This window comes from Scyliorhinus torazame, chromosome 17 (assembly GCF_047496885.1).
Source record: "Scyliorhinus torazame isolate Kashiwa2021f chromosome 17, sScyTor2.1, whole genome shotgun sequence".
In the NCBI taxonomy this organism is placed as follows: domain Eukaryota; kingdom Metazoa; phylum Chordata; class Chondrichthyes; order Carcharhiniformes; family Scyliorhinidae; genus Scyliorhinus; species Scyliorhinus torazame.
Window position 1 is genome coordinate 182,418,006 of NC_092723.1, and position 13,062 is coordinate 182,431,067.

Here is a 13,062-nt window from a genome sequence, read left to right on the forward strand (position 1 = left end):
ATAAAGAGGGATGGAGCAGAGTAGAAGATCAGTAACTGGTGGGAGCGAGGAGAGATTGCAACAAAGATGTGTTGGTCAAGAGAGAGAGGAAGCATTAACGACAGTAGAAGGTGCTAGTAGTGGCACAGAGGTAAGATATCAGAATGTGTTAATGGCAGAAAGGTCAGTGTTCCGGGAAAGCAAAACTTAAGAACGTGTGACAGGTGGCCAAGTGGGGGAGGGGAGTTCTAAATTGGGGTTAAAAATGTTTTGGATATTTTTAAAAAGGGGTCAATATGGTGGGGAAAGGACACATGCTAAAGTTGTTGAACTTAATGTTGAGTCCCCAGGGTGAGGTGCTGCTCCTCCAGTTTACATTGGGCTTCGCTGGAGCATTGCAGCAGGCCAAGGATGGACATGTGGGAATGAGAGCAGGGGGATGAGTTACAATGACAAGCGATAAGAAGGTTGGGATCATGTTTGCAGACTGAGCGAAGATGTTCCACAAAGCCGTCACCAAGTCTGTGTTTAGTTTCCCCAATGTACAGGTGACTGCATTGGGAGCAGCGAATAGTGTAGACCAGATTGAAGGAGGTGCAAGTGAAATGTTGCTTCACCTGAGGGGAGTGTTTGGGGCCTTGGAGGGTGAGGATGGAGAAGGTAAAGGGAAGGTGCCATGGGAAGGGGGTGAAGAGTTGGGGGTGATGGAGGAGTGGACCAGGGGGTCACGGAGGGAGCGGTTTTGCTTTCCTTGAGCACTGACTTTTATTCTGCCATTAACACACTCTGACACCTTACCTTTCATGCCACTACCAGCACCTCCTGCCAGCAATGATTCCTCTGTCTCGCAACCTACATGGCTTTGTTGCACTCTCTCCTGGCCCCCAGCAATCACAGACCATCTACTCGGTTCCAGCTGCTCCAACCCTTCTTATACAGCATATAATCCAACACATTTCGCCCTCTAGTTCTGAAGATGAGTCATACAGACTCAAAACGTTGACTATTTTCTCTCTCCACAGATCCTGCCAGTCTGGCTGAGTTTTTCCTGTGCAGGGTAGGATTCACCATGTGTGGGCTTTGTAAACTGGATATTTCCCCAAAATCAGCAGCAAACAGAAATGGCCAGTGTCAGCTATTTGTTGAAGTGTGCAGACAGTCAATTATGTGGTTGCCCGTGATATATTTTCTAGATACTTAGTAGAGTTTTCACTCTTAATTTTACAATTACCTGAATTCTGTCCAAAAGCTTTCTCAGTGGCTCGAAGAGACTCGAGTAGATTGAGGAAAGTAACACAGTCATACTGGGTCAGATACTGTAACAGGGTGCGAAGAATCTTCAAATCCTGCACCAGAGACTTTGTTTTTGCACCAAGTTGGTGCCAGACTGGGTCTAAATGGTAACACATTGCCTGTAAAATAAGGAAATAGCCGTCATTGCCAAAGTAAAAGATTTCGTCAGGGAGGCAACAGAGGGGCTATGGAAGTGGAGATGGAGAACCTATCATAGGTCTCTGAGCCTTCCAGGATATGACTTACTCTTCGTTTTGCCCGTTGACACAGACTGGGGTAGTGTTAGGGTCTATGTGCTAGATCTTTTCAACTCTGGGCAGATTCCTGTTTTATTGACAACCAACACGGTAGATTCAATCGGTATGTGACTTGATAACTGACTTCAGATTACCTACGTTATCACACAGCTCATGAATGGAAGGAAACTCAAAAGTAAAGAGCTATTTCCAAACAACTGTTTTCTTCAATTTAAAGTAGGAATTAATGGACCCACATTCTGATAAGCTCCACCCAAAAGAAAATCTCTTTACAGACCGCTTTGCTGTGGATTAACGGGTTTGTTCTACACCACACTCCAAATTCATTTTAATACAATATTTCAGTTTTTCCAAGCCAATATTGATGCACATTATTGATCTGGAAGCAAATAAGGTGGTCACATCATAAAATCTAGTTGTTTCTGCTGTACTATATCCTTAAGTACAACATAGATCATATACTACTGAAGCATCACTTGGGACTTCTGAATATTTTGCAATGGAATAATCTTAAGATATTTATATTAAAATATAGGGCGGCGCGGTGGTTAGCACTGCTGCATCAAGGTGCAGAGGGTTCAATCATGGCCCTGGGTCACTGTCCGTGTGGCGTTTGCACATTTTCCCCGTGTCTGCATGGGTCTCACCCCCACAACCCAAAGATGTGCAGGGCAGGTGGATTGGCCACACTAAATTGCCCCTTAATTGGAAAAAAAGAATTGGGTACTCTAAATTTATTTCAAAAAAAATTATATTAAAAGATTACTTTTAAGTTCAATGTTATTTTGTGTGTTAGCCGTGGCTCAGTTGGTAGTGGCAGTCACTGGGCTTACTGGAGCACAAAAATCAAGGCTCCACTCCAGTGGGCGTGCTGCACTGACAGAGGTGCTGTCTTTTGGATGGGTTATTAATCGGAGGTCCCCTTTCCTGCTCTGATGGATGTAAAATTTCTGATGGCACTATTTTGACCAGGAGCATGGGAGTTATCCCTGATGCCAATCTTTATCCCTCAATCAACATCACAAAAAGCAGGTTACCTGTTCATTATCACAAGGCTGTTTGTGGAGATTGCGGTGTGCAAATTGGCTGTCATATTTCCGACTTTACATCATTGGCTACACTTCAAAAAGTATTTCATTTGCTGTGAAGCACTTTGAGGTGTCTTGGCCATGATAAACGTTATATAAACACAGGTCTTTCGAGGGATTAAATCTCCTGAACAGAAAGATAGTCTATGTATTCTAGTCAGACGATACAGTTTGTAGAATGTTGCTTACTGCACATCCTTTGGCTCTAAACAATGAAGGACTTGTTTTGGCTCTTCCCCTGGTTAATCTCTGGGAAGGGAGAGCACCAGAGTTCAAGCTGCTGGCTTTCAGTCCTTGCTAGGGAACAAAAGCTAGAAACACATGGTCCATAGTCAGTTTGGTAAGATTCCAGAAAATAGCCATACGTAGAGAGAAAATGCTCCCATTTTAAGTTGAGAGTCAGTCAGGATCAGATAAATTAGTGCCCATTTAGATTGCCACTGGGCACAATGAACTGTGATTCTGTTCAATGTGAAGGGTTGAATCAAAGAGCAGCGACGCTGGATTTACTAACAATCTTATTCTTTTCATTTCCTTAACAACTGTAAATTAAACCAATTTGTTAATTTATATTTGGCTTTGTCTCGCTAGAGTGCTGATCACTCAGCCTTTTAGAAAATTTGAGAACTGCCTATAAGAGGTAAGCGTAAAATTATGGAATCTGGTTCACATAACAAGAGGTGTATTTGTCATAATCCCCAGGTCATGCTATGGTCTGACTAAGGATTGAGCAGTAGAAATATCCTGCAGCTCATAAGAGTTGTGTTATTCACTAATCGAAAGGCTGGTGAAGGTGTTCCAGAGAAAGTATCAAGGACTGCAAATGTTGCAAATTCATACTCCCAGCACACAGCTTCACATACGGGAGAGAGAGTTTGGGCAGTTTGGTCAAAATAACCTGCAGACATCCTCTGCTAATTAGTTTTATGGATGGGAAAATTCCATGAATTCCCAGGATGGGAAAATTAAGAAAATCTATTCTCATATATTCCCTAAATAGAAGAAGTTGCACATTCCGAATCAGAGGCTGCATTGCATACCATGCAAATCGCCACAAAATTCTCAACAGTTTTGTAGGGTCAGATCCAGAATTCAAAGTGTTAGGTGATGAGCGAGGTAAAATAAGGTCTGATTTAATAATTTCAATCACTGGAGATTGCTTCAAACTGCAGAGCAAAATGCAGATTTCTAGCAGTTAAATTTCATTTAGCTTTTCCTGTATGGGGGTTAACTTTAGCAGGTCGTTTGCCCCATTTTAAAGTCTGGTTCTTTTTGTAGAAATAATAATTCCAAAAAAGTGTCTGCCGATTACACTAGCTCAGCAACAGCATCTACGTGTGGTAAAATAATGGAGAATGTTTCTCCACAGGGTAACTTCCATCGCTCAGCTGTGCTGAGCTGGTTATGCATTAAGTGGAAAATGTCGTGTTGGGTGTTCCGATACACAAACGAACCAACACGGTTGTAGATGGTACAACTGTTTTATTATTCTGTATAACAACTGTTAATTTCTGGCTGTGGTTCGTACTTCACCAGCTAACCTGTGGACCCAGCCCTAGCACTATCTTAGAGAGGCACTCAGCACATGGTGTATGTCTGAGTGGCACGCTGTGAGCTCTGTGCTCTGAGCTATCTCCTGGTAGAATAACCGGGAACAGTGGTGTTCCCTGTTTTATAGTGCGTGTGCTCTCACTGGTGATTGGCTGCGATGTTGTGTGTGTGTTGGTTGGTCCATCTACCTGTCCATCAGTGTGTGCGTGTGATTGCACCATGATATGTTAATATGGATATCATGACAGAAACATGATCCTTTCCAGAATAAAGAAAATGGAGGCGATATCAGCCTAAAGAACTCCTTCCAGATCACCCAACAGTGCCGACCGCTTGTTGAGTTCTGGGAAGTTATTTTAGGCAGAGAACAGGAAGCGGAGACCAAAACACTTCTTTAAAAAAAAATTCTGAATTGCAAACCTTTTCAAATGACTTCCCAACAGCATTCTCAAGAGATAGTTCCTCAACATCCAAAGAGGGGTTGTAGCGTTTAAGTTCTTTCAAGCAGGCATTCATTATGTCCATTATAGCAGTCTGGATAGCCAGCATGGCGGGCGTCAGAGATATGTGCAACTCTATTACTTCAGGTTTGTGCCTGTCCAGGCATGAACCCACTGCTATATGGAATCTAAGAGGAGAGGCAAGTGTACCAGTGAAAGACAGCAAGGGATATGCAGGACACAGGATGTCAATAAACCTTCCATCCTATCGAAGTAGTTCCATCAAATATATCCACTGCCATAGGACAAAATTATTCAATACTACCGTATAGTGTTCCAAATTTATTAATAATTTTCATTTTATGCCCAATGATAATTAAACTCCTTTCAACAAGCTGGTTATCTCCGCTATCAGAAATTCCCAAACCGGTATTTTGGTTGGAAAAAGTAGCCAAGTAAAGTACGTTTAAAAGAATGTGCCTGTGCAGCATGGTGGTGCAGTGGTTAGCACTGCTGCCTCACGGTGCCGAGATCCCAGGTTCGATCCCGTGCTCTGGGCCACTGTCTGCGTGGTTTTCGCCCCGCAACAAAAGGTTTGGCCATGCTAAATTGCCCCTTAATTGGAAAAACTGAATTGGGCACTCTAAATTTAAAAAAAAAGAATGCGCCTGCTGTAATGGAATAAGAAATGGAGCAGCACATTTATAATGAAAGAAAAGTAACAGTTTCAAAGGCAGACTAAAGACCCCAAGCATCCTAGTTCGTGCACGCCTCCAGTACCAAGCTTCGGGTGGCAATTCACCATTTTGTCAGCAGCACAAGTTTCAAAATCTGACGTAAGAATTCTCCATTCCTGAGACTAAGTGTTGACGCCGACATAGGATTCGTGGCTTTCACGACAGCAAAACTATTTATTATTATTATTTTTTTTACAAAAGGGGCAATTTAGCGTGGCCAATCCACCTCACCTGCACATCTTTGGGTTGTGGGGGTGAAACCCACGCAAACACGGGGAGAATGTGCAAACTCCACACGGACAGTGACCCAGGGCTAGGATTCGAACCCGGGTCCTCAGCGCCGCAGCCCCAGTGCTATCCACTGCGCCACATGCCGCCCCTAAGACAGCAAAACTGGCGCCGAACCTGGATCGATTCAGGAACTGTGGAGGGGCTGGCACCGGCACCACGTGGAACACAATTGAGAATCCCGCCCATTGTCATTCCTCCACTGTCACTGTCCTGGAACTCCCTCCCTGGCAGCACTGGGGGATGCACCACATTTATTGCTGCAGTTCAAGGCAGCGGTTCATCACCACCCTCAAGGCCAATTAGGCATGGCCAATAAATGCTGCCCTAGCCAGCGACGCCAACATCCCACAAAAGATTAATCATAAACTGTGATTTAAAAAAAAAAAAATAACCGTGACCAGCTGCAGACGGAGCCTATTGTCGGCAGCTCGCAATATAGAATCAAAATGCTTTTCTAGTGGTTGAGATATTAATTTCTACAAATCTGGTGTTTTTTAAATTTTCTCCTGTTCCTGGAGAGTAAGTTGGAGATTAAATATGCAAAAATGAGCAATAGTCAAACCTTTTGCCTCAAGAAAGGTCGTGCATTTTATATAGAAAGCACCCAGCCAGAATGAATAAAGCTGGTTAAAGAAATGAACTTCAGGTAAATCAGCCGGGTTACAACGGCTTCATCTGAATTCTTGGACTTCCTTTGGAATACTGTGGAGATGTTGTTGAAACTTAAGGACACTCTGGTGTGCACAATATGTTCTAGCAATGAGCTTGGAAAAAGAACTTGTGTATCATCTCTCTTCCCTGTACTATACCTTTTAAAAAAAAAAAATTTAAAGAGTGCCCAATTATTTTTTTCCAATTAAGGGGCAATTTAGCGTGGCCAATCCACCTACACTGCACATCTTTGGGTTGTGGGCGCAAAACCCACGCAAACACGGGGAGAATGTGCAAACTCCACACGGACAGTGACCCAGAGCTGGGATTGAACCTGGGACCTCGGCGCCGTGAGGCAGCAATGCTAACCACTGTGCCACCGTGCTGCCCCCTGTACTATACCTGCTGTATTACCTAGTATCTGGCATGGCAGACAATGCTGCTTATCCAGTAGACAACGGTTCTGATACATACCCTGGCAGTGCTTTGAGCTTCTGCGTATTGTTTGGATTCCAGCTCATGTGCCTCCAATATTAGAACACTGTTTGGGTGCTGTCAAGTTAACAGTTGTATTTCCTTTGGTTACAGTGGTTTCACACTGGGACATTTGCAGCACATTATCTGCAATTATGGTACAAGAATTCCTAGTGGAACACGGATATCAGGCAGCTGTGTGAAATGGTGGATTTTGTCTGTTAACCTCCTTTAACAGTAAATGGCTGCACTTAACAGATGAAATAAAAATCAGTTTCCCTTTCTGCTGCTTACCTGGGCCATAGATACAGCTTTCGAACAAACAAGCTTCGCATGACTCGTTCCACTCGACAGAATCCGAGACTAAAGGCGACTGCATTGTCCGTGAAAGCCTTGATAAAACCCTGTTTGTTCTTCTGTCGATAAAGCCGAAGGATAAATGCTTCCTGACACGATTCAATGATTCTGTGAGCTTTGTATACCAAAATACCTGCAAAGACATAAGTATTCCAGGACACACTTTGTCACAGAAACCATTGATGCAACTAGGTCAGGTCTGTAAGCAGGGTGTCATTATATTTTCTAGAACATAGAATCTATACATCCTGCATCTATACATCATACAGCCCAGTTATCTAGAATTTAATAAAATGTGATATGTAGAATCTCAGATTTATAAAGCTGACACCATCAACACCTTTGCAGGTGGGTATTTGAGTATTAGTTCTCTTTCTGCTGCATACACATGCAGGATGATTAACCCTTTCTAAGGAGTGGCCGACAGCCATAGACAGTATCCATCACTCCATGTTTAGCACAGGCCAGGCTGACAGCTACCCACAGTACCAATCCCTCCATTTTACTGACAATCTCAGATCTGAGTCTGCATATAAGAGAGCCAGTCTGAACTTCTGATGCTTCACAGATGGAAAGTGTTTAATAAAGCCATAAAAGGAACACTCATGACTCAAGACGGAGGGGGCAACGGCCAGCACTTCTCAAAGTGCACAATAGCAAACTTGTGGAAGTACCTTTAGTGCAGGAAGGAGAGGTGGCAATACCAAAAGCTTTATACTGAACATATTTTATTTCAAAGCAAACCGATTATCATTGAACATTTTTGGTTGATCCATTGTGGAATGTGGGCACCATTGGTAAGGTCGGCATTTGTTGCCCAACATTTTGGGTGGCAAGGTAGCACAGTGGTTAGCAGTGTTGCCTATCAACTCTAGGGACCCAGGCTTGATTCCTGGCTTGGGTCACTGTCTGTGCGGAGTCTGCACATTCTCCCTGTGTCTTCGTGGGTTACCTCCGGGTGCGCCGGTTTCCTCCCACAAGTCCCGAAAGACGTGCTTTTTCGGTGAATTGGAGATCCTGAATTCTCCCTTAGTGTACCCGAACAGGCGTCGGAGTGTGACAACTAGGGACTTTTCACAGTAACTTCATTGCAGTGTTAATGTAAGCCTACTTGTGACAATGATAAAGATTATTATTATTCGGAACTGTCTGGCCTGCTAGGCCATTTTACAGGGCTGTTGAGAATAGCCTGTGGATCTGGGAGTCACATATAGATCAGCACTGATAGGAGCGGCAGATTTCCTTCATTAGTGAACCAGGTGGGATTTTACAACACTCCAGTAGCTACATGGTCATCATGACTGCTATTAGCTTTTCTGTCAAAGTTTATTTGTTCATTCAGATGAAATTCCCCAATTGGCATGCTGGCAACTGAATATGTCCTGTTTCTTAGTCCTCTGTTTACAGAATTAAAATAAAGATCAACAGACCACTTACCAGTAATAAGATTTGCAGGAATACGATCTGTTAAGAAGTCGACAACTAGAATTCGGCTGGTCACAAACAAGACCCCACCCTCGGTGTATACCGTATACCGGTCATTACTTGGAATTTCATTGGTAATAATGCGAGGTAGATGCGGCACTCCTTCCGAGCGTAGCTGCTCAATAAAATATTGCTGAAACAGAGAAGCAATTGTTTAAAATGTGACCCTCTTTTTATGCCATGTAGATGTTAATCACAGAATTGTCACAATCCATCCAGCCCATTATTCCCCACTGTCTCTTCGAATGAACTCACCTTGTGTCATTCCCTCACCTTCGCCTCCACTCCCACCGTATTAACCCCGTTGATTCTTTTACTCTCTAATGCTTCGGTTGAATCTGTTTTGTCCACACTGCAGTAAGTTTCCACTTTAAATCGCCCTACTTATTCTCTCGGGCTTGTCTTTCTGATTTTAGTCACTATTTTCAGTTGTACATCAACTGCACACTGACCCTGCCCAGCCCAAACCTGTGCCAGCTTTTGCCAAGTTCTGATGGGCTGCAGAGATAGACAGAGTGCGAAAGGAAAGCAGGCAAAAAGTTGAGCTGAGTTTTAGGAGAACCATGGGTGAGATGCAGAAGCTGTGCTACTCAGGGCTTGTTTGGGTGATTCTGTGTTATCTCATTTGAATTATAACAGTATTTCTGTTATATTCGGTAATTTATTTTGATCTGCAAGTTATTCCAGCTAGGAATGTACAGTGCTTCACATGTATGGTACAGAATTTCAAATTGCACACTTGGCTTTTCTGTGCAAGAAATGTTTGAAGGACCCTAACGCCATCCTTAACATTGATTCCTTTTGGGAACCCACGATTCAATTAAAGTTGCATCACTTAAAATTGTGATTGTCAGGAATACAACCACAACTTTGAGTGAGAATTTACTCTTTCAGGTAGCACATTCCAGAACATAACCATTCGCTGTGTGAAAAACTCAGGTCTTTCCTTCTTTTTCCAATTATTTCAAATCTGTGTCTTCGATCATTCCACCAATGGGATGTTTTTAAGCAATCGGGCATGGTAATCAGGGTAATAAATGCTGGCCTACCCAACGATGCCCATAATCCATAAGAATAAAAATAAAATTATGATATTGATACACAATAAATACTACCAATGTCTCTACTTAAAAACATGAGGTGTTACTGCACAGTGAGGAAGTAGTTTTGTATTTTGCAAGGTAGCAAAATTTACCCTCCAAGTATTGGAAAACTGACGTCAAATAAAAAAAAGGTTTAAAATTCCTAACGTCAGGATTTTTCACAGATCAGGTTTCCTTCTGAGATTTATCATCGAGACAAATTGAAATGAAGATGCAGCAGCTAAAACAGGACGACAACAGAAAGCTCCAGTTGGAGATATAATGCTGGCATCAACGTGATGGGCAGAATGGTCTCGTGACCATAAGGACTGTCACACAATCCCAGGACCAACAATCTCCATGAGCAGGGTAACTCCTTCAGTGAATGTGTGCAGCAGAGGTTTCTTTGTTCTTTTCCCCGGACCTCTCCATAATGTATCCAGAAATACATATACACATTTAGCCATTGTCTTGTGCTTTGAGGCAATCAGTTGGATAAAATATTGGCCATGGGTTTTCTGGCTCTGTGTTCAACCAGGGAACTGGACGCAAATAGCACCGGTGTTCAGAAGCTCAATTTCCTCATAAACTCATTTGTATATTCCAAATATAAAACCTGCAATGAAACGGCGCAGGCGTACTGCATTCTAGAACATAAGCTTTTTTCCCTAAAAAAAAGGTGTCTACATTAAGAGATATCATCAAATTAACAGTGGGTGGCAACGTGTTGCAGTTTCATGCTTACGCTGAAAGTGGGTTCATCACAAAGAATAAGCATCCGTCAGGGAGTGCAGATCAACTATGTGGAGGGAGTATTTCCACTGGATGGGGAGTCTAGACCAGGAGGGAGAACCTAAAAAGATAGAACCGGACCCAGGAGAGAAATTCGGAAACATTTCTACACAAAAAGGATGGTGGAAGTTTGGAACTCTATTCTGCAAATGGCAATTGTTGTGAGATCAATTGTTTATTTTAAACTTGAGATTACTATGTTTTTGTTAACCAAAGATAACAAAGGATGCAGGACAAAGATAGGCACGTGGAGTTAGGGCCCTGATCAGCCAAGATCCCAGGGAATGGAGGTTATACGGTCTACTGGCCATTATGGCTTACTCCTATCCCTGTGTACCTCACCCATTTTTAAATAATTGAAAAAGATTTAACAAGCTGCAAAGTGTTACATTGGTGTAGTGAGTTTCTTCGTAAATTAAAATAAAATTAAAAGTTTTAAAACATGCCAGTCAGCAACATTATACCTAATAAATATCACTTATTAGAGCTTCCTCTAAAGGCCTGCAACAGGGACAATTAGTGGAAACACACAATGGTGATTATTTTGATGTGAGGTCAGTTTTATAGACTGAGCTGATTCCCAGTGTGAGTTTATTTTAAATTAGTGTGAGAGACTGCAGAAATTCCTCAACCATTTGTTCCATTCTCCAAACTCGTATCTCGAAGGTACACTTCAAGTGTTTATCTTCTTTTCAGCACGACTTGTATCTTGAGAGAGACTGCTGCCATGGCTTTGATCCCCGCAAAATGCTCTTATGAGCAGTCGGCATCATCCCATGGAATTGAGGTCATGATGGAGTCCCAATGGTGATCTTTGAGAGCGAGTTGCTCCATGATTCCTTGGGTGATTCAGAACACACAAGCTGCTGTACTTCATCTAGTACACAGGCAATGGGATATTCATCAACTATTCGAAAGAATAACAAGACCAGTGGAAAAACTCTCAGCTCCGGCTCTCACTATGGTCCATTATATGACAAGAAAATGCAGGCTGAGGCCTAAACATCGCCACTCAGCAGTCTCCAAGCTGAATCCCAGATCATTTATCATAACGTCTGTTCAGCATTTTCTGGGCTATCAACATAGCAGGTCATTAAATCTTCAGTAGGCAGCTATTAAGCCCACTGCTCATTGTAAGAGCTATCCATTTCATCCCAGTCCCCCACTCTCTCCTCATTCTCCTTCCAAGGCACAGCTGGAATACGGTATACAGTTTTGGTCCCCTTATCTAAGGGAAGATATACTGGAGACAGTGCACAGAAGGTTCACTAGGCCGATCCTGGGTATGGAGGGATTTCCTTACGAAGAGAGGTTGTGTAGGTTGGGCCTGTACTCACTGGAGTTTAGAAGAATGAAAGGCAAACTTATTGAGACATAACAGATTCTCAGGGGGTGTGACAGGGTAGATGCTGAGAGGTTGTTTCTCCTTACGGGAGAGTCTAGGACCAGAGGGCAGAATCTCAGAGCAAGGGGTCACCCATTTGAGAAAGAGATGAGGAGGAATTTCTTCCTCAGAGGGTCGTGAATCTGTGGAATACTTTACGCAGAAGGTGGTAGAGGCTGAATCATTAAGTATGTTCAAGGCCGAGATTGACAGATTTTTAATCAGTGAGGGAATCAATGGTGGTGGGGATAAAGCAGGGAAGTGGAATTGCGGATTATTACATCAGGTCAGTTATGTAATTGAATTGGAGAGCAGACTCAATGGGCTAAACTGCCTCCTTCAGTTCCTACGTCTTATGGTCGCACCTCTGGAACCTTTACCAGGTACCCTAAATCCCATAAGCTTCATATTTGCTAACAGGTCTATTACATGGTACTTTTTAACAAACACCTTTGAATAGTCCATATACACATAACCCCTCTCCATTCCTTCATCAAAAGAACTCAAACAAGTTAGTAAGACATAGTTATGGATGGGGGGGGGGCAGAAAGGAAGATGGGAAAGTGGAATTGAGACCACAACCAGATCACCCACAGTCTTACTGAATGGTGGAGTCGGCTCGAGGGGCTGAATGGTCTAACTCTTGCTCCCAAGTCCAATGCGCACCACCATTGGGGGGTGAACGGGCCCAGGGGGACGGGGACAGGCCCAGGCCCCGCTCTCTAGGCCCCAGGCCCCATCCCCTGGGCCCTAGGCCCCATCCGCTAGGCCGCGGCCCCGCTCACCTCCTCGGCGGTGTTGGTGTTGAGCACCAGCACCAGGCAGCCGGGCTCGCTGTACAGCTTGAGGAAGTTGAGGAGAATCCTGTCCACCCCCAGCCCCCGCGCGGTGATGACCAGCCCGTCCTGGTGGAACAGATCCAGGAAGATCTGACTCTCGTGTTCCAGCAACGGAGTCATGGCCGCCCGGACCGGCCCGGCCGGTCTCCCTGGTAACCGGGAGCCGCCTTCCCCGCACACCGCCCTCCGCCGTCAGCGCCACCGCAGGCGGGTGAGCGCACAGCAGGCGCCTCCTGCATTCACTCACTCAGCCAAAGCCAGGCTGATAGAGAGAGGGTGACCCACTGAAACACTGACCCTGTTCTCCCCTCTCTCTCCACACTGCCTGCCCTGCTGACTATCTCCAGCATTTTCTGTTTTTA

The 13,062-nt window shown here is 43.9% G+C and overlaps 1 protein-coding gene across 1 annotated transcript in view; it reads right to left on the minus strand.

The window, feature by feature from the left end:
• The window catches only part of ercc4 (excision repair cross-complementation group 4), a 29,212-nt gene extending 16,354 nt beyond the window's left edge, over positions 1-12,858 (minus strand). The window contains exons 1-5 of the mRNA XM_072481789.1: positions 12,647-12,858; positions 8,556-8,736; positions 7,056-7,251; positions 4,589-4,796; positions 1,211-1,391 (exon numbers count right to left, since the gene is read on the minus strand). Coding sequence (XP_072337890.1) covers positions 1,211-1,391; positions 4,589-4,796; positions 7,056-7,251; positions 8,556-8,736; positions 12,647-12,820 — 940 coding nt within the window. The 5' untranslated portion in view covers positions 12,821-12,858. The remainder of the gene's footprint in view (positions 1-1,210; positions 1,392-4,588; positions 4,797-7,055; positions 7,252-8,555; positions 8,737-12,646) is intronic.
• Positions 12,859-13,062: the final 204 nt, after the last annotated feature.